Below are 25567 nucleotides of genomic sequence, written 5' to 3' on the forward strand. Positions count from 1 at the left end.
GGATGAGTTCATGTCCTTTGTAGGGTCATGGATGCAGCTGGAAACCATCATTCTCAGCAAACTATCGCAAGAACAGAAAACCAAGTACCGCATGTGCTCACTCATAGGTGGGTATTGAACAATGAGATCACTTGGACACAGGAAGGGGAACATCACACAGCAGGTCCTATTATGGGGAGGAGGGGGGAGGGATAGCATTAGGAGATACACCTAATGTAAATGACGAGTTAATGGGTGTAGCACACCAACATGGCACATGTATACATATGTAAGAAACCTGCACGTTGTGCACATGTACCCTAGAACTTAAAGTATAATAATAATAATTTTAAAAAAGACTTTGAAAACCAAATGGGAGGGGTTGAGGGGTTTAATCAACACATGTTAATTAACTCATGGGATAAGGCCCTGGCATATAATCACAAGCATTAAAACAATGCCAATTCCACATGCCAATCTCAGCCCAACTTCCTGAGAGGAGTATGATGAAGAATGCAGGCTTGGCACTCTCTAGGAGCCACATCAGAGGGGAGAAACCTTGAATCCTGTGTGTAGGGAAAACAGCTTACCACCTAGAGACTATAAACTCCATGAGGGCAGGAATTATGTTTTGTTCCCTTTCCAGCACCTAACATCTAATAGGGGCTCAAAAAATGTGTTGAATGGCTGAAAAACATGAAGCCGTTAGTTTCTTGGATTAGTGTTCCCACATCTTCTGTTATTCTTCATTCATTTATAACCAATCCCCTGAAGTTTGGGCGACTACAGAAAACAAACCAACTTGGCACCCAACATAGTACACAAGGAGGTTATGATATTCCTCTTAGGCCTGTCTAGGGGTGCGTATGGGGGTAGGAATGGAGAAGGCTGAGGATCAAGGAGGCAGGTCACTGGCCTGCTGGCTTTGGGTCTCAGGACTTGTCATGGAGGGATAATAGCTGCTGTCAGATTGAGTTCTAGCAACCCCCAGGCAATGGAATGCTGCTTTGCATGGCCCCTGTCTGGTTGGCAGCTTCCTGCCAGGGAAGGCTGCCAAGCAGCTTATGACAGCTGTGCAGTGTACAAGTTTCTGAGGTTCTTTGATGCACTGCCATTTCTGACCTGCCTGTCTGCTGCTCGTGGGAAGTAGCCGGGAAGTTCAAATGCCAAGGGATCCCACTTTCCATTGGTTTTCATTTTTCAGTGGGATGCCTGCCTATCTTGTCCTTTAAGATGGGAGTAGCTGGAAGATGGCCTTTGGCTCTTCTGGTCAATGGAGACCTATCAATTCTGTGTATGAAGGAGATCTACATCTCACTCTGCTCCCAACCACAGTGGGTTTTCAATATGACTGCTTGACCATATTTGTTTCCTAGCATCTTATCATAGTAATTGACATTTGACATAAACTACCACTAGGAGAAACTACCTGCCTGAATCATTAAAAAAAAAAAAATTAAAGATAGCATTTTAACCATTTACTTCATTTGAAAAAAAGTTTCAAAATCTTAATGATTACTATTTGGAATGTTGATACCTTAGGGGATTTTAAGAAGGAAGCACCTTTTTATATTCTCTTAAAGAAGTGACTTTTACTTAAAGTCACTGAAAAGTGAACTCAATTTTCCATCAGGAATGCATAAATCTTAACTTAGATCCTTCTCTCTAGTCAAAGATAAAAAGTTAAAAGTGAAATTTCAGGCATTACCTTTCAGCATCATTCGTCCAGTGGATCCTCCAAAAGTACTGAGAAGGCCGCTTCTTGCTCCCAAAGATGTGGTTGCTTCTAGGAGAGAACCGGTGATGTACTGCGATATTGAAGTCCTTTGGAGGGTGGCGCGATACTCATATACAGTGTCTCGGACACATTGCTTTAAGCATGGACCAACACTTATTCTTCCATGGGCTGTCTCGGAGGCTGGGAGCTTGGTGAAGAAATGGAGTAGAGATCCAACTGTATTTTCTGTTTCTTCTCCTCTTCTCACTGCATTGTAGATCTGTGAATAGCACAAAGTACAGGAAGTATTAATCTAGTTTCTTAGGAAAGCAAATTAACTTGTTGACAAAATGCCAAGATGACTTATTAAGAAAGAAGGCTCAGATGCTCCAAGTGCAAACACTCTGAGCACTGGGCTCATGCATTAACCTGAACATTCTACAGACACCATCTATTTGGAAAAGCTCTGTGTAGTTATAAAATAGGTCATTCAAACAACTCTGCTATCAAACAGAGAACTTACAAGTCATACCAACCAAAAATACATTCAGCTCAAATTTCTCCTCCTCAGCAGAGCAAAGCTCTTCTGCAGAGAGATGAGGGCAAACCTTTCCTTCTTGTTTTCCTGGACACTCCTGAATGACTGTCCCGGGTCTGTCTCCCTCCACGGAGTGTTTCAGCCTGACTTTTATGGGAAATCTTTTCTCCATGCTTAAACTGAAGTGAGGATGAGAGGGTTATGGGGAAAGAGAACTTCTCTATTTCCCCCTTGGGCATAATCCTTCAAACTGTCAGCTGAGATCGAAGTATTTGAATCATTTTTTCTCTTCCTCCTCCCCCACCTCCCATATCCAATGTTGACAGATCCTGCTCACTCTTTTTGCCCCATCTATGTCACTGTCACTATCCTGGTTTCTTCTCCCTTTATCACCTGAATTCACCAAGCATTGTCTCAACAAGATTGCACTGTTAGGACAGGTTCCTAACCATGCCTCCAATCTATTTCAATGCAGTCATTCAATGTGCATGTGTATAGACCCTGCTCTGTGCAAGGTACTGTGTCAGAAGATGTGGGGAAAGTGCAAGGGGCAGCACACACCTCCTGTGCTGCTGCAGGATTTCACAATCTTCGATGAGGCCTGAAAATTATAAGGTTTTGACGTTATTGAAGGGAGGACTTGGAATTTGTCAAGCATTCTGAGAAGCCAGAGACTTCTGGATAGTGTATAAACAAACAGGGGAGACACATAACATGCAGTGAGGTAATCCAGTTCTCTGATGGGGGAATAAGGTTGTATACATTGTGCTGTCTCTATCGTGTCACCTTGAGCACCTTGCCTTGGCTGACTTGTCATTCATTCATCAAACCAACAAATAGTTACTGCTTATATACCAGAAACTGTGACAGGGCTGGATAAATAAAATAGTTCCTCTCCTCAGAGTCCACAGTCTAGTAAAGGAGACACAAAGAAAAGCCATGAGCTTAGAGTAGGGTGGAAATGAAGGTCACCTCCTTCGGTGACATTGACGAATGGCCAGGGAGTAGAAGACTCTCACTGCCCTGCGGGCCATGCATGTGCCCCCATAATGTTGCAACCTCCAAATCTCACTCAAGAGGGCCTCTCTTGAGCTGTGCTAGGTCCTTGTGATACCCCAGAATGCACTGAGTTCTATGATATTCAAACTGTGTAGACCCTAACTAGATTTTGTCTGTCTTCCTCTGTCTAGTGGTATATATTTGCCACTTGAAGGCACAGTGTGATTCTTACCTTTAATTCTCTGTCATTAAATTTCTAGTGGCCAGCATGGCCATGGAGATGGTGTGCTGGGACAGAAAGAGCCTAGGTTTGGGGTCAGGTACATGAGGTTGTACACCTGACTCTACCTTCACCAGATAGCGAGCTGGTCGTAAGTGTGAACAAGCTGAGTTGAATGTTTCAAGACAGCTCCCTCCTCTGTAAAATGGGGATAATAACACTCTTCTTAGGGAGCCTGTGAGATTCACCAAGATAAAGATGTAATATACTCAGCCTAGTGTCTAGAAATGATGGTTTTTACTGTTGAGCAAGTCTATAAAAGAGAATACACTCTTTTACTCTCAGTGAATAATAGGTGGTTGTATAACTATAGACCACAATCTATGAAATACAATGTGATTGGAGTTATGCCCTTGCTCTTCTGTGTTTCTGGGCAATATTATGCTAATCTTATTTGGGTGTACTGTGAGGACAAGTGCGGGTAGAGAGCTGCAGATCTCAAGACGCAGTTTTATTCTCTTGGCTCCAAATCATACAGGCTGTCTCCAACACAGTAAGTCCCATGCAAGTCCTTCAGAAGTAACTGCTCCAGTTGTGTAAGGAAAAGAACTGACTGGCAGCTTGATGGCTAAGGAAGGCTTAATAGGGAAAGCAGGGTTTCACTTGTGCCTTGGAAAGCAGGCATGTCTCTAACCGGAGCAGCTGGGGAGACAACTCACCATGCAAGCAATAAGGACAGCCAGTGGAGTAGAGTGTTTAGAGCAGGGAGTGAGTGTAGGAAACAACTGGGGAATGAGAAAGGCCAGGGAACAACTGGGGAATGAGAAAGGTCAGTTGGCCTGATAAACGAGACCTGGATTGTTAAAGCAAAGAGCTTTCACCCATCAGAGGAGGGCAACCCTTGATGTTTTTTTTGTTTTTTTTTTTTTTTTTTGCTGGTTTGTTTTCAGCAAAGGAATGATGCTAAAACGGTTTTGTCTTAAAAAGATTACTAAGCTGGCAATTCCTAGTTCCTGATAGGTTGGCCTACTTTCTTTACTTGCCAAGCTGCTTTGCTGGCTCATTGTGCATTCGCTCACTACCATGTGCATTCCAGTCTCCACATCAGGCCTCCATAGATTCCCAATGACTCATTCAGTCTTTTATCCAGCTTTTCCAAGGTGTTTTCCTCAAAGCATTCTATATACAAGGGATTGTATGACCTAAGGACTCCTTAATCATGAAAGTTAAAAAAATCTCAGTAAATCTCTTCTCCTTTTGGAGATTTACATTGCATAATAGAATATTAAAGACAATTAGAAGGGTCAGAGTAAAGAAATTATTTTCATTTGCTTAACTGAGTATTTCCCATGTTATTTGATCATTTTTTAAAAGAACACAGCCTGTAGATGTGGTGCTGTGGCAAATAATTAATTTGCTTTAATCTAATAGCCTTTTCTTATTCCCATTTCTTTGACCTCTGCAGAATCTCTGAAATAGGCAATCATCCATCCTTCTCAAAGTCTTTCATCTCTTGTCATCTCACTGTTCCATCTCTGCCTTATTCTGTGTCTCCCCTTCCACCTCGGGCCTTCAGGACAGTTATAATGCAATAGAAAGGTGCCAACAAGTGCCTAATGTAGGGAGGTCACAAATCAATTGACCATGGGCCAGATTCAGGCAACAGACCTGTTTCATGTGGCATACACTGTTTACATTCAGAAAAGTTTTACATATACATCTGAAGTTCCAGCATCTCCTGAACAATGAAACAATCTGGTAACACTGAGCATTCCTACGTGGTATCAAATGGCTAGATCTTCTACTGTTAGATGGGGCATGAGTTCTCTACTGGATGCCAGTGTCCACCATTCTTTAGTGATCACACCTGGCCAATATCTGGTCACCATTAGTATATGTGTGTATATGTGTTTGTTACCCTGTCTTAATAAAATACAGATATGGATGTAGATATTTACAACAAACATGTACTGAGCTCCTCCAGTGTGTCCTCTGTGTGCTCTTGCCTGTGCTAGTTGCTGAGGATAGAGAGAAAGCCATAGTCTCTGATATCAAAAGGTATTGTAAATCACCTCCGAGAAACTATTAATAAACATATATAAATGCTATGTATATATTAAGTAATATTTCAACATTGTTTTCAGCCACATGTTTCCAAGCCCCCAAACTTGTCTGAAGAAATAAAAGATTGGCCGGGCGCAGTGGCTCAAGCCTGTAATCCCAGCACTTTGGGAGGCCGAGACGGGCGGATCACGCAGGTCAGGAGATCGAGACCATCCTGGCTAACACGGTGTGAAACCCCCTCGGCTCTACTAAAAAATACAAAAAACTAGCCGGGCGAGGTGGTGGGCACCTGTAGTCCCAGGTACCTGGGAGTAGCCGGAGGCAGAATGGCGTAAACCCGGGGCGGAGCTTGCAGTGAGCTGAGATCTGGCCACTGCACTCCAGCCTGGGCGACAGAGCAAGACTCCATCTCAAAAAAAAAAAAAAAAAAAGAAATAAAAGATGAAGTGCTCTACGAATGAAGCTCTGAACTGCCGTTACCATTGCCAATACCCTCACCACAAAGAACCAGAAAGAGATCAAAAGTTACTACCAAGATCTGGAATAACGCATCCCGGTCACACCAATCCTGGATGAGAAAAACTCAAGGTGCTTTGTTGGAAAAATGCTGAAGTGTCGACAAAGTGGTGGTATATGGCAATGTTCAGGGAATCTGTCAAAATCAAGTTATTGACCAGGCACAGTGGCTCACACCTGTAATCTTAGCACATTGGGAAGACGAGTTGGGTGGATCACGAGGTCAGAAGATCAAGACCAGCCTGACCAACATGATGAAACCCCGTCTCTACTAAAAATACAAAAATTAGCTGGGTGTGGTGGCATGTGCCTGTAATCCCAGTTACTCAGGAGGCCGAGGCATGAGAATCGCTTGAACCCAGGAGGCGAAGGTTGCAGTGAGCCGAGATTGCACCACTGCACTCCAGCCTGGCGACAGAGTGAGACTCAATCTCAAAAAAAAAAAAAAAAATCAAGGTATTATCTCTTCCTAGATCACTCACTTATAAAAAAGAAGAAATCATGGAAAAGCCCACACATAGCGTATGAAGAAGAGACAGTAGAGAACAGTCATTACAAGTATGGCTCTGGAGCATTGGTTTGAATTCCAGCGCCCATGCTTCCCAGCTGTGTGACCTTGGGTAAGTTGCTTTGCCATTCTGTGCCTCAGTTTCCTTTTCTCCAATATAGGATATAATAGTATCTGCTTCATCAGGTTGTGGCTAGAATTACAAGCTTTGATAAATGTAGTATGATTAGAACAGCATCTGGCACTTAGTAAATGCTCAACAAATACTAGTTTATATGATGACAGTGAGGATGAGGAGGATTGTGGCAGGCTACAAAAATGGCCACAAATTATTTCCTTCACTGACACTGGGCTGGAACTGTGATTTCCTGAACTAATGGAAATTTAGCAAATATGATGCAAGCAGTCTTGAAAAATACCTGTACATTGGAGCTTGCTCTCTCTTGTTGCTTTTGGGCACTCTGCAACAACTGCCATGTGAAGAAGCCTGAACTAGATTGCAGGAGAATGAAAGACCATGGCCCAGTCACCCCTGTCACCTTGGCTGATAACTTGCCAACAGCCAGACACATAGTGAAACCATCCTAGATCTTAGATCATCCACTTGCCAGTCCAACTGCTGCCACAGATGCATGAGAAAGCTCAGCAGAGATCAGTTGATCCAGACTAGAACTACCCAACCAATTTACAGAATCGTGGACTAAATAAATGATTGTTGTGAAAAGTCAGTAGGTTTTGGGAGTGCTTTGCCACACAGCAGAAGTTAACTGACACAATGATGATGTGTTTGGAACCATAATAAGAATTTTAATTACATAACAATTGAATCCACACACTAATCTATAAAGTTGATTCATTTTGTAGATGGGAAAGTAAGCCTAGAGAAGTAGAGAAATACAGTCAGCCTTACACACCTAGTAAGAGGCTATGCCAGGATAGAAACCCAGATTTCTCTAACTCTGTGGTCCAGCTTTATCCCTTGCACTATCCATTGTCACACTCAAAGCCCAACAGTGGGATAAAGATCACACTGTTAGGGGTGATCTTGGCAAGAGGTTTAGGTGATGTTTACAATGCTGTTGTTATTGTTTTTATTCGTGATAATTCCTTTCATGGTCACTCTCAATTACTTTTGAAAATAGTCAAGTTAAGTCTAATGAATAACCAAATATGCTTCCTTTATGTGGAGATTTATAGTTTTAAATTATACAGTCACAAATGAGAGAAACTCAAGGTTAATATGGTGATGGAAAGTGCTGAAAACTAGACAGACTAGTGCCCTACATAGGCCAATATCTTTTTTGAAACAAAATCCAACACATCACAACATGGCATCCACACTTGCTAGACAGCTATGTGAGCATTCATTTATTCAACAAGTGATTTATATTTACTGAGCACATACATTGTGCTAAGTCCAGCTGCTGGTGTTCTACCAGTGAGCAAGATGAGCTTCATTTTCATGGGAAAGGCAGACAATAAACAAGTAGACCAAATAAATTAGTAAAAAATTGTAGGCTATTATATACTGTCAAGATATATTTCTACAGGACTTGCTGAAGTCATTGGGAGGAAAGGAAAGGAGTCAAAATTTTTATATTTGGTCGTTGCCAAGTTTTTAGAGATTTAGGCTTCATATAGAGAGCTATATAGATCATTGTTGCAAACTGTTAATGGATCCTTTCCATGGGATTATGCTCCTCCCATTATGGTAGGTGCTGTGGCCTGGAGTGGTTTGGGCAAAATGATTTGACATGATAAAGTGACTTAGAGAAAAGCAAGCAATGCTTAGATAACACTTGCATAAACACTTAAAAAGGCATAAAGGCATTTGCAGTTCCTCGTGACTCATGAAAGAGGGATGCCATGTAGAAGCCAGTACTGGGATGTGGAGTTTAGTTCCAAAACAAAAGAAAACAAGCATACTGAGGCTGAAGAGAGTTGGGGTAATTCAGATGGAGACAAAGGCAAAGACTTGCATGCACTAAAAGGCATGAAGCAACCAGACACACCACATCCACAGCACTCACCCAGAAGGAAAGCTCCTTGGAATAGCCAGAGCTTTTTCTTGACTTGACTTCTACTAAAGTCAAAAAGGGTATTGTCAAGGGGAGTCATTTTGTACTTGCTCTGTTTCAGAAGCTATCTTTTTGAGATCACTTATGAAAAATCATGAGGTTCTAAGATCTGATGGCATATCTTCTGAAATCTTTCAACAGGAAGAAAGTGTGTTACTTAGAGGTCCATTGACTCAATAATAATAATAATAATAATAATAATAATTGCATCATTTGTTGAATGCTTAAAATGAACTAGGCCCTGAGTAGTGGGACATGATTTCAATTAAACCATAGAACAGCTCTATGAAGAGGTTCTACTGTTACCAGCATTTAAAAATAAGGCACTAATGTGCACACAGCTAGGACTTAACATCAAGACTCTCCATCTCTAAGCCAGTGCTGTTAACTACCAAACCAAACAGAGAATCCTGATACAGATGTCAAAGGAAGCACTTTCAAGAGAGGGGTAATTGTAGTCACAATCCCTCCATCACTTTTTGTTTGTTTGTTGTCTGTTCCTTCCACTAGAATTTCAGCTTCATGAGATTCTCTTTTTTTCACTGCTGTATCTGCAGGGTCTAGAACAGTGTTTGGCATTATAAGTTCTCAACGAACAGTTCTTGAGTGAATAAATGAATTTCTCAATTCTATGTCTTCACCAAAAACTTGGCTAGAATTCTCTGTTTTTTTGGCCCTGAATATATTGGATTCATTTGAACGACAAGCGAATTGTATTATCACCTGTATTTGCTGAAAACTAGATAACATAAATCATACAAAATGGCATAAAATCTTTACAAAGTATTCAGAATAGCTGTAGCCAAATGAGGATTTAATTTCGACTAACCAAACTTGGCCATTTCTGAGAAATTCACCAATAGTTTAACAATATACCATTATCATTTGCTGATTGACTTAGAGTCAAAGGACTTAATCTGATCTATTCTCCCTACTAATTTTTCATAAAATTGATCATTTGAAAGGATCATGGGGTTTAAAAGAAACCAAGATATGGATTCATGTATTGACTCTGCTCAATCAATTTAAATAAACATTGAGTGCAGTTACATCGACTATGGTAGATGCTGGACAACAATGATTTTAGAAAGAAAAAAGACAGACTGCCTGGAGAGACCCACAGTCTGTACTGTGTAATTGTGTAATACTGGGCAAATAACTGAAACCCTCTTCCTCATAACCCACCCTTTGCCCCAGTTTTCTTATCTTTATCATGAAGAGGCTGGCCAGTTATTATCCCCAAGGTCCCTTTTAGTGTTACTGTTCTATAATCCATACTTCCTTGCTCTTTCTTTCCTTCTTTCTTTCTCTCTCTCTCTCTCTCTCTCTTTCCTTCTTTCTTTCTTTTTCTGAGACAAGGTCTCACTCTGTTGCCCAGGCTGGAGTGCAGTGGCAGAATCACAGCTCACTGCAGCCTTGACCTCTTGGGCTCAAGTGATCTTCCCACCTCAGCCTCCTGAGTAGCTGGGACTACAGGCACCACCACTATGCCAGGCTAATTTTATATTATTTGTAGAGATGGGGTCTTACTATGTTGCCCATGCTGGTCTCAAACTCCTGAGCTCAAGCAGCCTCCCACCTCCAGCCTCCCAAAGTGCTGGAATTTTACCCTCCATCATACCCAGTCCCTTCTTAAGTGGCAGATGGAGGGTATAATTAAACTTAATTTTGATGATTATTTTGATGATCATTATTCTCTAATACATTAGCTTCTCCTGTTCCCTCTCTCTTATTACTATTCTCCTTCAGTATTAGCAGCCATTTCTCAATAGTGACTATATATGTGCTTCTAATAGGACCCTTATCCTCCTCATAATGTGGCTCTTAAAGTGCCCTGAGCTAGAAAAACAATGACATTTATTTTAACGGTGTCACCTGAGAGTTAGTAGGCGGTAACAATGCAGGGGCCTCTCACGGCACGAAGTGTAAGAGCTCTGCACTATGCTTTGGAAACCCCTTTACTAGTCTCATGAGCCTCTTTTCTAACTTTGGAATCTACAAGCAGTGTTCTAAAAGGTTGAATATAGTAGAAGTTTCATGTCTGATGGGTGTCCGTAGGTAAACAAAATGCAATGATATAAGAACTGTCGAATTTCCTGAAGAGTCAACAAAAACAGTGAGGCTGTCGGAGGGGGTAGTTGGAGTGGCTTGGAGACTTAAATGGCAGGGATGGGGAGGAGAATTTTGGTAGCAGGCTGTCGTTTCCTCTGCTCATGATTCCACATTCCATTCAAATGCCTGTGCAGAGAATTCCATTCTACTGAGAGTATTCACACCATGCATGAGCGAGACACTGACACAGAACCCCAGAAAGTCTAAAATAAAAGCTTTGCGAAAACCAGGCCAATTAACCAGAACTGTGCCGGAGGTTTCTATGGGAAGTAAGCTGAACCTTTGTCACTTCAGGGGAACATCTCAGAAGGAGTTAGAGGAAGCCCCAGGACATTTGAAAATTTGTGAATTTCACAGCTGCAAATGCCTTTCCATACAACTTCTTCCAATCCACATCCCTTTTATTAAAATTTTCCCTCCTCCATGTGGCATTCCCTGGGTTCCAGCAAGAAATAATCATTTTCTTTTTGGTGATCCAATGACACCTTAAGCAAAGCTCTAGTGGTACTTTCTGTGAAGTACAGAAATCACTGTTTACTCTCCTATTATGTCCCCACCAGGACAGGGACCAAGCTTTAATAAACATTTTGTCCCCAGCACAGGGTGCTGCTTAGCACGCCGCAAGCAGTGAAGAAAGGGCACAGTGGAGAAATAATAGAAGACTTAGAGCTATGTTCCTCAAAGTGTGGTCCCCAGACCAGCATCATCCTCCTCACCCAGGAATTTGTCAGAACTGCAAATTGTTGGGCTCCATCACAGGCCTACCGAACCAAAAACTCTGGGCTGGGACCCAGCAATCTGCGTTTTAGCAAGCCCTTCAGGTGATTTTGATTCCTGCTAGAGTTTGAAAACCTGTATCCTAGACTTTAAGGAGAAAATGTTACCTTTCATCTCCGACTGTACCATCCATCTGACAAGCACATACGTCCCTATCATCTCCCTTCTAGAATGGAAGCTACTGAGGGCACAGCCTAGGGCCTATTCATCTCTATACACCTCAAGGACCCTAGTTCAGAATCCAGTATGGGGCAAAAGTCAACAAATGCTAGCTGGATGAAGGAGCATCTCTGCAGAAATTCCCCATGGCTGTAAATGGAACAGGTCTTTCTGTAAGTGATGCTTCCAGCTTAATATTTCCAAAGATGAATCACATCGGAGATACTAATTCTAATGGTAATTACCATATGGATGAATCATATCATAATGAGAAATCCTGGCTGCCAAGGGAGCCTCTCGAAAAGAAAAAATCAAATCAGGACAAATGGATTATGTTGTTAGGATTGTGATGTCAGGCCATGAATTAGGCCTACAGAAGGGACTTAATGGCCTGAACTACCAGGCTCCTTGCAGCTCTAAGGAGCAATGGGTCAATTAGTGAATCACATGGGGACAAATTCCCTGAAAGACAAAACCAAATTTTCACAAATCCCGTAGACTGTGATCCCTGGCTCAGAGGATCAAGGGTAATGTTCTCACTAAGCTGTGCATGTGTGAAGCTGAAAGGGACGGAAAGTTCCTGACGTCTTGTGGCTCCAGGCTTCTGCATGTCCCCAACAGGTGGAGGGGACCAATGCCAACCTATAGGACCAGGCTTTTTGCTTCCTGTGCCCCAAGCCTTCACTGGCTGAACTCCTGCTCATCTTTTCCTGGTTTCCAGCCTTCCTCTCTCTGCCCAGCTGGAAATGTCCAGTGTGGCCTCTATCTTCACGGCTCCCCAGGCCCCTTTCTGCCTTGGTCATTGCTTCTGGACCAGCACTGCATCTCCCTTCTCTTAACTTCCTGTCTGCCTAAAGATGGCCTGAGGCTGAGGCTGACCTCCCAGAACATATTGCTCTGACAACCAGAAATGGGATAGCAGAGATGGGACAGCAGAGATGCCATCTCTAATGAGATGCCTTAGGGTAGAGTGGAAAGAGTATGGTCTTTGTGTCACGCTGATCATGTTGTACTTAGTGCCACCATCCAGTAGCATGGGGGAAGTAACTAGTGTTTCTTTAATGGAGATATAATAGCGTTGTTATAAACAAGAATTCAAAGGGATAAGAAATCTGTGAGTTCTGTTTCTAGTTTCACCAGCCCTGAATACCCAAATGGTCATAATAGCATTAATACCTGAATCTTTAGATCTCCAAGGCCAGGCCTGCTGGCCTGAGGACCTCAGGTAACTTCCTACCCCCAAAGCCACCACCATCCACCTTCACCCCTCCTAACTATTTGCTAGCATTCTGAAGGTGATGGAGCCCCTCCTATGCTCAGGGATAAGTTCGCTTCTGTTCTTCCACTCAGCTCTCCTTGTTGAAGTACCTGGACTGGGCTCTGTGGCTGGCCAGGCTCTGCCCTCCTGGGCTGAGACTGGAGGTGGAGAGAACAACCCTCTCCTAGTCTCCTGAATGTGAACTTATGTGTAGACATCTAAGTGTTTTCTGGTGCACAGCTCCATAAACAGCCCAACTCTGGATTCCATTCTGGGGTAGTGAGCCCACTATGCTATAATAAATGCGAAGCCTCAGCACAGCGCTTGGCATGTATGTGGCATTTAACAAAAGTGAGGTTGTCAATCCTCTTGGTCAATATCAGAGTTACAGTGCAGATCCTCTCTCTCATCCCAGGTTTATTCCTTTCACTCACTTCTCTGCTCTCTTCTGTCTCTCTAGGTTGCTCCAGGAGCTTTCTTCAATTGCCTCTTGGTCCCCATGGTTTCTTCATTATTAAAATTTCTGAGCCCTCACCACTTGCATATTCCCCATGTTGCTTTCTTTTGAATCTCGTCCTGTTGTTTCTTGCTCTGTCCTGATCTTCCTACCTTCCTCACCACCCCTCTGTCTCTTCCCTTTATTCCCAATGTCCATCTTTCTCCTGCATCCTTCATTTCTTTCCACTGCCTTTTGATCTTGATCCTTTGAGCATCACTTCCATGGGCAAAGGGAGGGAATGAGAATGAGGACAGAGTGTGAATTAGTAGGGTCTGCAAGCAGAGATCCTCCTCTAATTATTAGCAGACAGTTATTTATCCTTATTGAATGCATTGTATTTCTTCTACTGGAAAACTTCAGTGATTTAATTTTTAAAGGTTTCTCTTCCAAGAGGACCCAAGTGAATGACCACCAGAGAGGAGTTAGGGACATTCCTCTCCAAATCCCCCAAGGATCACGAACTCAGTAGTTGAGCCAATGTGGACTTACTCTCAGAGACAGGACCCAACATAAGTTGGCTTCTGGTCCTGATTAATTGAGCAGCTGCAGAACCTCATGCCTACCAATAAGACTGAAAGCTGTTTAAGACAAGCAGTACAGACCTTCAAGTTTCATCCAAGGGTAGAGCCATACTCAACAACCTGTTAGTGAACACACCTGAGGCAGAGCAAGTGAAATAGGTAGTGGTGGGTGAATACAGATCACCAGATTCCCAGGAGCTAGAGTTGTCATCAAGTTTAGGCAGGTCAGGAGGACATGAAGCCTGAAAGAAGAATTGTTGAGTCTCCCAGACAGGATGGAGGAGTTGAGTAACAGTAGATAATAGTAGGAAAGCCCAGCCTAGTGGGGAAAATCCTGGGCCCTACACCCAGGGAAAGGCCAGCCCTGGGAGGCCCTAAGCAACAGCTAGGCCCCACACTGGGGTGCCTATCCAGAGGAATCCTCTGAGAAGCTTGGACTGGCATTCAATGCAGACACAAAGTAGCTGCACTTTAATTTCTGAAAGATAAGCCATCTATGCCTAAGAATATATTCCTTGTTTGGACTTTGTTCATTCATTCATTCAGTCAACAAATATTTACTGAATGTCTATTTTGTGCAAAATAGGTTGCCAGTAGCCAGAGATAAAATAATGAATAAAACAGCTTGTTGTCTTTAAGAAAGTTACTGAGCATCAGGGAAGGTAAGCAAGATAATGGGCAATGTTATTACAGCATAAAATTCTACAGTGGTGTGGGCATACAGTGTTTCAGATACACAGAGGAGGGTCTTAGGAGGCCATGGAAAGTTCTTCTAGGAGGTAACATCTAAAACACAACCTAAAGACAGTAAGAGTCAGCTAGGGCAAGGTTGAGGAAGGGTAAGAGAGGGGGAAATGTTCTAAGCAAAGGGAACAGTGTGTGCAAAACAGTTTCCATATAGGTGAAGCTAAGAGATTGAGCAGTGAGTTTGGGGAGATAAACAGGAACCTTTTGAGTCCTTATAAGTAGATGCAATTCTAGGCCAGAACCATTTCTGTTCACAAACATTTCCTAAGCAAACTACCTATGCAAGCTGTATGGACATGCATACAAGCTGGAGGGTTGTATCTCCTATGCCTGAGGACGTCCATTGCCTTCCAGAGGTATTGTGCTAAGTATTGAAGCTGTAACCTCAAACAAGACACAGCCTCTTCTCTTAAGGCACCAATGGAACCAAGATGATGACTTCTAAGATTTCTTATAGCTTGGTAGTTTCCTTTTATTAACAAAAACCAATGAGAAAGGACAAAGTACACATTACCTACCAGCCTGGAATAGGAGAGAGAACATCTACTTCATTTGTACTCACAAGGTAAGTAACAACTTTCAGAAGCATCCCACAGGGTGGGTGAGGACTTAGGACTTATGCTGTCTAGTTGGAGGTATAGATCTGAAAAGAGATGGAACATCTTATAGGAAATGTCACCTTTCTCTCCACTTTTGTAAGATAGTACTGGAAAGGTAAGCCTTCAAAGAGGTTACAAAAAAATGGACAGGTCATGGCATTAAAATTGCACTCAAGTTCATAAGGATGACTCAGGGACTTTCAATCTATCCCCAGATGGACTACCTCTGTCCTGTTATAGAGACTCTCAGCTATGTGTGTGTAGCAGAGCATATGTATTAGTGCGTTTTCAGGGTGCTAATAAAGACATACCCAACACTGGGCAATTTGCGAAAGAAAGAGGTTTATTGGACTTAGAGTTCCACATGACTGGGGAGGCCTCACAATCATGGCGGAAGGCAAGGAGGAGCAAGTCACATCATATATGGATGGCAGCAGGCAAAGAGAGAGCTTGTGCAGAGAAACTCCCATTTTTAAAACCATCAAATCTTATGAGACCCATTCACTCTCATGAGAACAGCAGAAGAAAGAGCTGCCCCCATGATTCAGTCATCTCTCACTGGGTCCCTCCCACAACACATGGGAATTATGGGAGCTACAGGATAAGATTTGGGTGGGGACACAGAGCCAAACTGTATCAGCCTACGTTCGGGGCTAGGATTATCCTGAGACGTTGAGCATCTAACACAATATATTTGACTTTCAGAGGGCTCAGGAGTATGGGAAACTTATCACCTTCCAGCTTACCTGGGCCTACCCTATAGTCAGATAAGAAAGATATGGTCACCCTGAGCTGCATGTCAAAGAACTCCATGGAAATCATTAACAAAGAAAAAAGAAAAAAGAAAAAAATGCTAAATTAATCAAAATTTTAAAACTTAAAAAAAACTTAGGTTAAAAACTTGAGTTTAAAAAAACTGTAACTTCTTTTAAAGTTAACAAAACTTTTTAAAAAAATCTTCCAATTTACATTCTAAAAATATGGTTTTAGCACTTACATTTTGTAATTTGAAAAGCTTGTTCTCATGTCTCTACTGAGCTTAAGGTTTTTCTTGGCTATCAAAACAAAGAGGTCTTTTGTTGAAACAATCAGGCGACAGTGTTTTGGTGAAAAGATTATATATAGAATAATGGTATGAAGCTCTATTGTACAAAAAGTAGACTTAAGAGCTTTCCCTGTCTCCAGATACCCTGGACTTCTTGCAGTAATTTGAAATAATGTTGTCCTTCACTATGTGGGAGCCCTAAACAATTGGGTGCATTCATTATTTTCTAAGACCTCATAAAGGACACAATGCAGATGTGACTACACATAATTAAAGGCAGTGTCAACAGCAATGTATATACTAACTACAGCTATAACCAACCCACTGGGATCAACTGCTTATGGGTGTTCCAAGGATTTTCTCTCTTTTGTACCCACCATGATCTAGCGATTCATTGTATATTGTATTGTATACAGGTGGAACTCCTGAAATATTCCTTGAACTGATTTTAGCTGGTCTTTGGCATCTGCATATACTGGACATTGCCAGTAATGTCAAAGACAGGGGACAAATGAAATCAGTGCAACAAGTGTTTGGCAAGAATCTGTGGGCTGGGTAGGCTACAGGGAAGGGAAAGGTCATTGAGTCTCACTCCCAGCAGAGCTGGTAGGAGCCAAAGAAGACAGTGAATGTGATGCTGAGCTGGAAGAAAAGGGCTTTTGCGGGGGCCACATCTCTGTTTAAATCACTTCTGTAGCTACTTTGAATAAGGTACCTTTCCAGGAGCAAATGAGGATTCAGCTGGAGGGTTCTGTCACTCATGGCCCAAAAGTCGTGTCACCTTTTATTCACTGGGAAGCTCGTTCCTCACACTCTTCTCAAGATCTTCTGGTCTCATCACAAGAGTCCCAACCTTGCTTAGCCATTCACTTCATGAGAGTGAAAGAGAGAGGAAGGGAGCTCTATTTGTTGTGCTCATGACTGGAGGAGAAAGTCCACATCCAGGGATGAACATATCAGACGACTCAACCTTGCTTATCTATTATTCAGTGGAGATCATGATACACTATAAGACAGGAGGCAGAGGTCCTGGGAGTGGACAGGGAACAGCTGAAAAACAGGCTGTGGGAAGTCAGAGATGCAGGAATAATAGCAGAAGCTCTTTGTCTTTTCTTTTATTGCCCTCTCTCCAAATTGCTCCTTTTCAATTCTTCAACATGAGGCCAAGGAGAAGCAAATGCACTTCTTTTGGAAGGTGAAGGGCATCGCCATTACTGGCTGGGCAAATTTGGGGTTTCATCAGTTCACCCAACAGGTTTCATCATCAGCTCTTTTATGTTTTACCCTGCAAATTTTCTTTATTTTATTTTATTTTTTTTTTTGAGACAGAGTCTCACTCTGTCGCCCAGGCTGGAGTGCAGTGGTGCGATCTTGGCTCACTGCAACCTCTGCCTCCCAGGTTTAAGCAATTCTCCTGCCTCAGCCTCCTGAGTAGCTGGGACTACAGGCACCTGCCACCACTCCCAGCTAATTTTTGTATTTTTAGTAGATATGGGGTTTCATCATGTTGGCCAGGCTGGTCTTGAACTCCTAACCTCAGGTGATCCACGTGCCTCAGCCTCCCAAAGTGCTGGGATTACAGGCGTGAGCCACCACACCCTGCCATTCCTAAATTCTTAAGGCAGACTTGGCAACCTTTTCCTACCAATGCCATGGATCCTTTCCCCATTTCCAAAATCAGTCAGAGGCCATGCACAGAATGTTAAACATCCTTATTATATTCAGACACAAGACACAGAAAACAAGAAAAGCCAAGTTCTATAGATAGAGCAAATAAAAGGATAAATGAGATCTAAATTGTGAGTAGTTAAGGAACTCAGGGGTATCTGTGGCAGGAGAGGAAGGCGATGAGGACAGAATCACAGAAAGACAGAAAGATAGAATTTTGAAGCAAAGGATGGAGAGAGGAAGGAGCAGGAGGAAGGATCAAGGGCAGCATGTCGGAGATGAGCAAGTCCCAAAGATGAGTATGTCCCGGAGATGCCCGCTGTTCTCCCCAGTGTCTGTCATCAGACCAGTTATCGCCCTGCATCATGGCCCTATAAAGTGCTTGCTGATTAATCTGTGACTCATTCCTGTTTCATTGAGTGTCTCTCACATGACCAAGGATGGCTGGAAGGCAGGCAGGTAAGAGGGAAACTTAACACGAGGCAGGAAATAATAAGTGAGAAGAGAGAGATTCAGGCAGCTGGGACTCCAGGAGTCAAGAGGAAGCCAGAGGCACTGGGAACAGGCTGACTTCTTTGGGACATGAATGGCTACTGGCACCTAGAATCGTGCAAGAACAACAACAACAAAAAAACATAGGGCATAAGAGGATTAACCTATTGTGAGGTCTAGGGCACAACGCAATAAGCAAAGAACAACTATACTGTGAACTCTTGATTATTTGGGGGTAATGTGGAGATTAAAATAGTAGGAAACGCTACCTACATGGGAGGTGCTATGAGGCTTGGTATAAAAATCCAAGCATAAAAGGAAGTTAGAACAGGGACAGATCTTGGAAAAATCTTCATGAATGAACTGAGCCCTGAGAGGACAAAGCAAACGTGGAAAGGTCAAGGAGAATGTATTCGTGGGGACGAAAAGTTGCTGGCTCTGAAGTGCAGCATTTGGCTTAGAGATCAGACTGTTAGCCTGAAAGCCTGGGTGGACACAGTCTCCAATGTCCCTCCCTCCTCCTCTGCCCCTGCACAGTTATTGTCTGTGCTCATCTGTCTCACTGAGAAGGAAAAGAAAAGCTGGGGAGCCCAATTTGCTCCACTTTGGGGGAAGTGAGGAGGTTAGGGGACAATAGACTTTTCCTTCCCCTCTAGAGGTTTACCTTCTAGTCTAGGTTTGATGCCAAATGTTCTGAGCATTTTGGGCTAGTCGCCTTGGGCTGCGACTTCGCAACCATTCAAAGAATGTAAGGTTCTAAGGCAGGTCCTATGGAGGCTTTTCAATTTCCCTAGGTCACTGTGACTTCTCTTTTACTAACTTCTCCCCAGAGCTCAGGTCGTAGTGAGACCCAGGGAACAGACCCAGAGACACTCATTCAGACATGCATATATCTGTGCATTTAGAAAACTGAACTTGGACTTCTTAAGCCTTGCTTTGATTCAATTATCTTCAACGATGCCCATCTGCTGCATTTTGTTTCCTTAGCATGGTCAAGGGAGTTCCTCAGTAACCCCTCACTGTCCACCCTTCTACCCCCTCCTCCATTATTACCCTAGTTGAACACATTGTGACAACTATCCATCCCCTCAACAAGCCCAAGCTTCCCTGCCCACTGCCACTCCCATTCCCACACTGTTGCATTGCTGTTAGAATACTTCCACTCTTTAAGGCAGTCTTAATGTCACTGCTTAACTACTATATGACCTTAGGGCAGTTACTTCTCTGTGCTTCCATTTCAAAATAGTAAAACGGGGATAGCTGTGTGATAACTGAATGAATGAATACATGCAAAGCACTTAGCATAGTGCCTGGCACACAGTAAGTTCTATGAAAGTTCTTGTCTTTCTCTCACCGACGGCTCCCAGCCCATCCACCCTCTGAACACTCAGGTGCTATTTGGAATACAGGTGATAATTAAACATCTCCAACCAGGATTTACTTTATTTTGCCCTCAGTTATTGTCCCCATTTTATTGTCTATTAGTTTTGAAAGGAATGGGTGTACAGTACTGAGTGTCCTCTCTGCTGTTCCTAATTTACTTATTCAGTGTGAAGTCTTCGTGCCGAAAGGAACCCTTGGCTTTTTTTTTCTTTTAAACAGCAGCTTTATTGAGATATAATTCACATTCCATACAATTCACTCATTTAAAGTATACAAGTCAATAGTTTTTAATATAGTTACACCACAATCAATTTTAGGCCCTTTTTTCACCTCCAAGGTAAGTCTCATACCCATTTAAAGTCACTCCCTATTTTCCCATCCTCACTAGCCCTAGGCAACCACCATGAATCTACCTTCTATCGCTATAGATTTGCCTGTTTGGGACATTTCATATAAACTTCTGGCTTTTTTAAGAGGCAAAATTCTTCTTTAACTCAGCATTCATCTGTTTCATCAAAATCCCCAGCCCTAGGACCAGGCACATAGTAGCTAGCCAATAAATGTTCTGTTGAATGAAAACCAAAGCACGGGGTTGATCAAGTTAAATATATTTTTTTCACGTTTCATCTTTAGGACCTTATTGGTCCAAAGCAAGATAGAGAAGTAGGTGAGGAATAAAGGCATTGTGTTTTTCTAAGGTATACAAAAGCTCCATTGAGACTCCTTAAAATGAAATGCTAGTGCAGTGGTTCTCAAACTGGCTGCACCTTAGAGTCACCTGGGGAACAAAAAAATACTGAGGCCTGAGCCCTGCCCCACTGCATACCATATCCAATGTACTGATTTATCTGTTTGGAGCCATGGATTGTATCTTTTAAAGTTTCCCCAGTGATTCTATGAGCAGCCAGGGTTCGTTGGGAACTCTTGTTCCAATGGAAACAATCGTTCAAAGCAAGAATAATTTGTTGAATTCCAGCCATGCCCAGAATGATACACAGCCAAAGTTTTCAACTCTGTCTTCAGGGAAATGAACCTCAGAATTTTTAAGAAAGCAATAAAAAACAGAATATTCATTTCACAAAAATTTTCTTTATAGCCAACATTACTGTTACACTGAGCCATATAAAATTGCTGATACTTGACTGTTTTTGACCTAGAAAAATGAAAATTTCATATCATTCAACCTAACTGAATGCATTTATTTCATGAAATGAGATACATTTAATATTCAGTCTGAATCACTATCTTATTAATCACCCATTCACCTTCCTTGTGCTTCATGCATTTTAAAAAAAGAACGTTTTAAATTTTATTAAATATATATCTCTAATAGAGGATGGAAAATAAATTAGCCATCAAAGGGGGACAAAAATCATGGAAATTCACAACAGATAAAACAAACACAAACTTTATAGATGACCTCTACATTTTGCCACACATTATTTCTGGAAAGCACGTCATTAAGTAGATTGTCATAAAGCAAGATATATTTTCCCATAGGAAAAATTTCATGATTAGGGATTCTGTTCCTGTCTAGGCCTCACATAAATCAAAGATACGATCAACAACAGGTCATGAAAGCAAAACTGCAACAGCCATAAACCTTTATAAACCTTCCGCAGCACTGCAAACATTTAAAATAATAAACTTATTATTCAAGCACTATAAAATGCCAAAATTATACCCAATCCATTGATCATTATACTGGCATTTAGAAAGGCAACTGAGTACTATCCATCAAAATTCAAAAAGTGTACATTCTTTGATCTACTTCTAGAGATCTTTCCTATAGGAAAACTGGTTTGGTTTCTTTCCTCTCTTCCAGAACCAAGTATAAATGTCTCAGTCTAGACCCACGGCCCTTCACAGTATCACTACTGAGTGGGCAGTGCTTTGCAGGGGCTCTCTAGCCACCCACTCTTCCAATTCCTTATCCAAGACCCCATTCCTTCCACCAGCAAGCTGAGGGCTGCCCTAGGCTCTGAGGACAATCCTGTTCCCTGTCAGGAGGAATTTAAGGAGCTTTAGTTCTCTGGTGCAGGCTCCACAATGTCTAGTCAACTGCATTTCTGCTTTCATTCCCATCTCAGGCTGGGAATTTGGTTTCCACCTCCTTTTGTGACCAAAACTGCTGGTGTCTCAGTGCTAATGAGCCTTGTTTCTTGCCAGGCCCTTTCTTCACTCTACCTCTGCCTGCAAGGGGCTGAATTCCTCCCACTGAATCCCACCCTGCAGCTGGAAGGAACCCTGCTTCCTATTGCCGCAATTTTCTCATGCCAGACACCTTTCTGGAAAACAAATGTCTCATGAATGAGTGGATGAATTTCTAGATTTCTACATACTCCATTACTGTGTACAACTGAATACCCACTACCACCTCTTGCTGGGTCTCCCAGAGAGTGGGTATTTGGGATGCATCAGTGCATGATTCTACAGCACTTCTCAACCAGACATTATTTTATCATGACCACCCACACCGGGGACATTTGGCAATGTGTGGAGATATTTTTGGCTGTCACAACTGAGGGCATGCATGCTACAGGCATCTTGTGCATTGAGGCCAATGATGCTGCTAAACATTGTCCAGTGCACAGGGCTGCTCCCACAACTAGCTGAGGTTGAGAAACACTGTTCCAGAGAAATCAAAAGCACTTTCTGCAGCACTACAAACCAAATCAAGCTGAAAATTACCAACAGAGAAGGATGATGCTTCTGTTTTCAGTAAAACACCCTTTTCCCATTCCAATTTTCAAAATTCATGCTCATTACAGAAAAACTGGAAAATAAAGAAAAGCAAAAGATCACCTGTGATACCACTACCACTGTGTAGTTTTCCATAGTTGTGATGTCATATAACACACAATTTATAATCTTTTTCTACATAATGTATTAACCAAGCTTTTCTCTGTATTACTGCAAAGTTATTTAGACCTCACTTTTAATTCTATGTGAGATTCCTCCTCATGATTTAACAACAGTGTAAGTAACCATTCTCTTATTACTGTTAATTTGTTTCCAGGTTTTCACTATTGTAAAGCTGTTATGATACACATATTTGTGCATAAAACTTTTTCTGCGCATGAGGTTATTTCCTTGACAACCCTTAGAAAAGGTCTATCCTTGGCCGGACGCGGTGGCTCATGCCTGTAATCCCAGCACTTTGGGAGGCTGAGGCAGGTGGATCACGAGGTCAGGAGATCGAGACCATCCTGGCCAACTTGGTGAAACCCCGTCTCTACTGAAAATACAAGAAATTCGGCCGCATGCCTGTAGTCCCAGCTACTCAGAAGGCTGAGGCAGGAGAACGCCGTGAACTCAGGAAGCGGAGCTTGCAGTGAGCCGAGATTGCACCACTGCACTCCAGCCTGGGCAACAGAGTGAGACTCCATCTCAAAAAAAAAAAAAAAAGAGAAAAAGGAAAAGGTCTATCCTTCTGATATCATTTCGAAAGGCAAACAGGATTTGCCAAAGGATTCTAACATCAAAGCCCATGTGGAATGTCCCCCTGAACCCCATCTCTGCACTGGTAAAAACATACATCAAATCTGCAACCTCAAGAGTCTTTGTCTGAGGAACATCAAAAGAGCCAGAAAAAAATAAAAAAAATAAAATAAATAAAAACCATCCCAGAGCTTTCTGAATAGAGAACATTGCAGTGGATCATGAGAACAAGAATAAAAGTTCTTGTGATTTTTGGCACAGAGAGACAAAACTGCTACGTCTTTAATTTGCTGGTTGCAGAGGCAAAATATTTTATGTAGAATACCTTTCTTACAAGCCTATGCCATTTTCTGTTTATTAAGGCAGTTTAGCTTTATTTAACTTAATTTTTTGGCCATATTTTCTCCTTTGAGACAGAGTCTTGCTCTGTCACCCAGGCTGGAGTACAGTGGCACAATCTTGGCTCACTGTAACCTCTGCCTCCCAGGTTCAAGCAATTCTCCTGCCTCAGCCTCCCAAGTAGCTGGAACAATAGGTGCGTGCCACCATGCCTGGCTAATTTTTGTATTTTTAGTAAAGATGGGGTTTTACCATGTTGGCCAGGCTGGTCTCAAACTCCTAACCTCAAGTGGGTCCCATTTTCTCTTTATCTCAGGTATTTAGATTTTGGGGAATGCAATAAATTTGATAAACATCTTAACAGCTGTTTATTGAGATAAGTCCAGAACATTTTGAAACAAAAATGGTCAAAAATAATATTTTTTTCATTAACACATAATATTTTTTTCATTAACACCTAGATAGTATTCTTACGTTTTAGCAGCTGACTACACTATTAACTGCAAAGCAGAAGTTAAACTCTTACCTTCATCCTGCTCCCAGATTCACAGGGAAACCTACAAGTTTATATAAATCAAAGCAAAGGCCAATATATCTAAATACATAAACTCAAAGGATGGCAGGAAATGGTAACAAGAAGTTGGGATTCAGAGGACCTAGGTTTCTGCCTGTCTATCACTAGCAAGCCCGCACCTTAGGCCACTAGCAAGCCTGCACCTTAGGACAAATCATTGATATTTCTACATTTCGATTGCAGAAAAGGAAAACTATCAAATATGAAATGACATATGTGAAGTGCTCTTAAAAGACACAGTACTTTTCTAAATGCAGTAACATACAAAGAGGGCTGTTACTGGGTATCACTGTGTATAATGTATTATGCTTTGTGATGTCACTGCAGGTACAATCAGGGACAGAAAATCAGTATTGATGAGGTGAGCCGTGGGACTGGAAGGCAGCAAGAAGACGTCAGGGTCAGGGATTACTGGCTCAGAAGCAGGTATCATGGCAGAAGCCCAAGTCCCTCCAAGTCACAGGGTTGGGAACCAGGATATCAGCCAGGGGAAGCAGGGGGTGGAGGGGGTATAAAAATGACCCAACTACCACCACCAATACTACCATTTACTGAGGCTTTACCACGCAGCAGGCACCCTGAAAAGTGTTTAGCTTGCATTATCTCAGTCAGTCCTCCTAACAGCCTGATTAGTAGGAGTTGTTACAGAAACACAGATGAGACCATGGGTTAGAAAGAGGTTGAGAGTGCTAGAGAAACTTATGGCTGCAAAATGTTAGGTAAGCAGAGACTTCAACCACTGTCTTCTGACTCACAGCCCAAAGGAAAGACCAGGCAAGAGTAGGGGTGAAGTAAGTAGCTCGGTGACAGCACAGAACCTGTGAGCCAGGGCTGCGGCTGAGGCTCCTGGCCTCCCTGACTCTTCCTTCAAAGGCACACAGTAGGCAAGGCACTTGGGGGCACTGGCTGCAGGTGAGCTCCCACCTTGCTTGTGATAGGGTGGAATGGGGCCAGGAGGCCTTACCAATGGACTGGGATGTTCTTTCACAAACAGGAGCAGTTCTTGCTGCTGCCCTTGCCTTCTCTCACCTCACTGAGTCCTCACTCCACTGAGGTCAGGGCTGAGCTACAAGGCTGTCAGACTCTCGCTTGTACTATGGAATTGAGAGAAGCAATGGTGGAGCCTTGGTCCGTGAGTGAAATTTCCTTCCATCGGTTAGATCCACAGTCCATCCAGCCCAGCGCTTGTCTCCAATAGTGGAGTCAAACAACTAATGCAATGGTTTGTAGACTTTAAAAAAATATAACAATTTTTTTTTGTCCCTCACAAAGGAAATCTCATGTAGCAGCCCAGAACTTTCAACAGATAAGAAGTAGAGAGATTCTGGTTTAAA

The 25567-nt window shown here is 42.4% G+C and overlaps 1 protein-coding gene across 3 annotated transcripts in view; it reads right to left on the minus strand.

Annotated features, from left to right (window-relative positions):
• The window catches only part of PLCE1 (phospholipase C epsilon 1), a 244293-nt gene that overhangs the window by 198688 nt on the left and 20038 nt on the right, over positions 1-25567 (minus strand). Inside the window, exon 2 of one of the 3 annotated variants that reach the window (XM_031652165.1) lies at positions 1688-1976. In XM_031652165.1, the coding sequence (XP_031508025.1) occupies positions 1688-1976 (289 nt within the window). Of the gene's footprint in view, positions 1-1687; positions 5680-25567 lie in introns of those variants that run through there. The other 2 variants (XM_031652164.1, XM_031652163.1) reach the window with 2 other exon arrangements.

This window comes from Papio anubis, chromosome 11 (genome assembly GCF_008728515.1).
Source record: "Papio anubis isolate 15944 chromosome 11, Panubis1.0, whole genome shotgun sequence".
In the NCBI taxonomy this organism is placed as follows: Eukaryota; Metazoa; Chordata; class Mammalia; order Primates; family Cercopithecidae; genus Papio; species Papio anubis.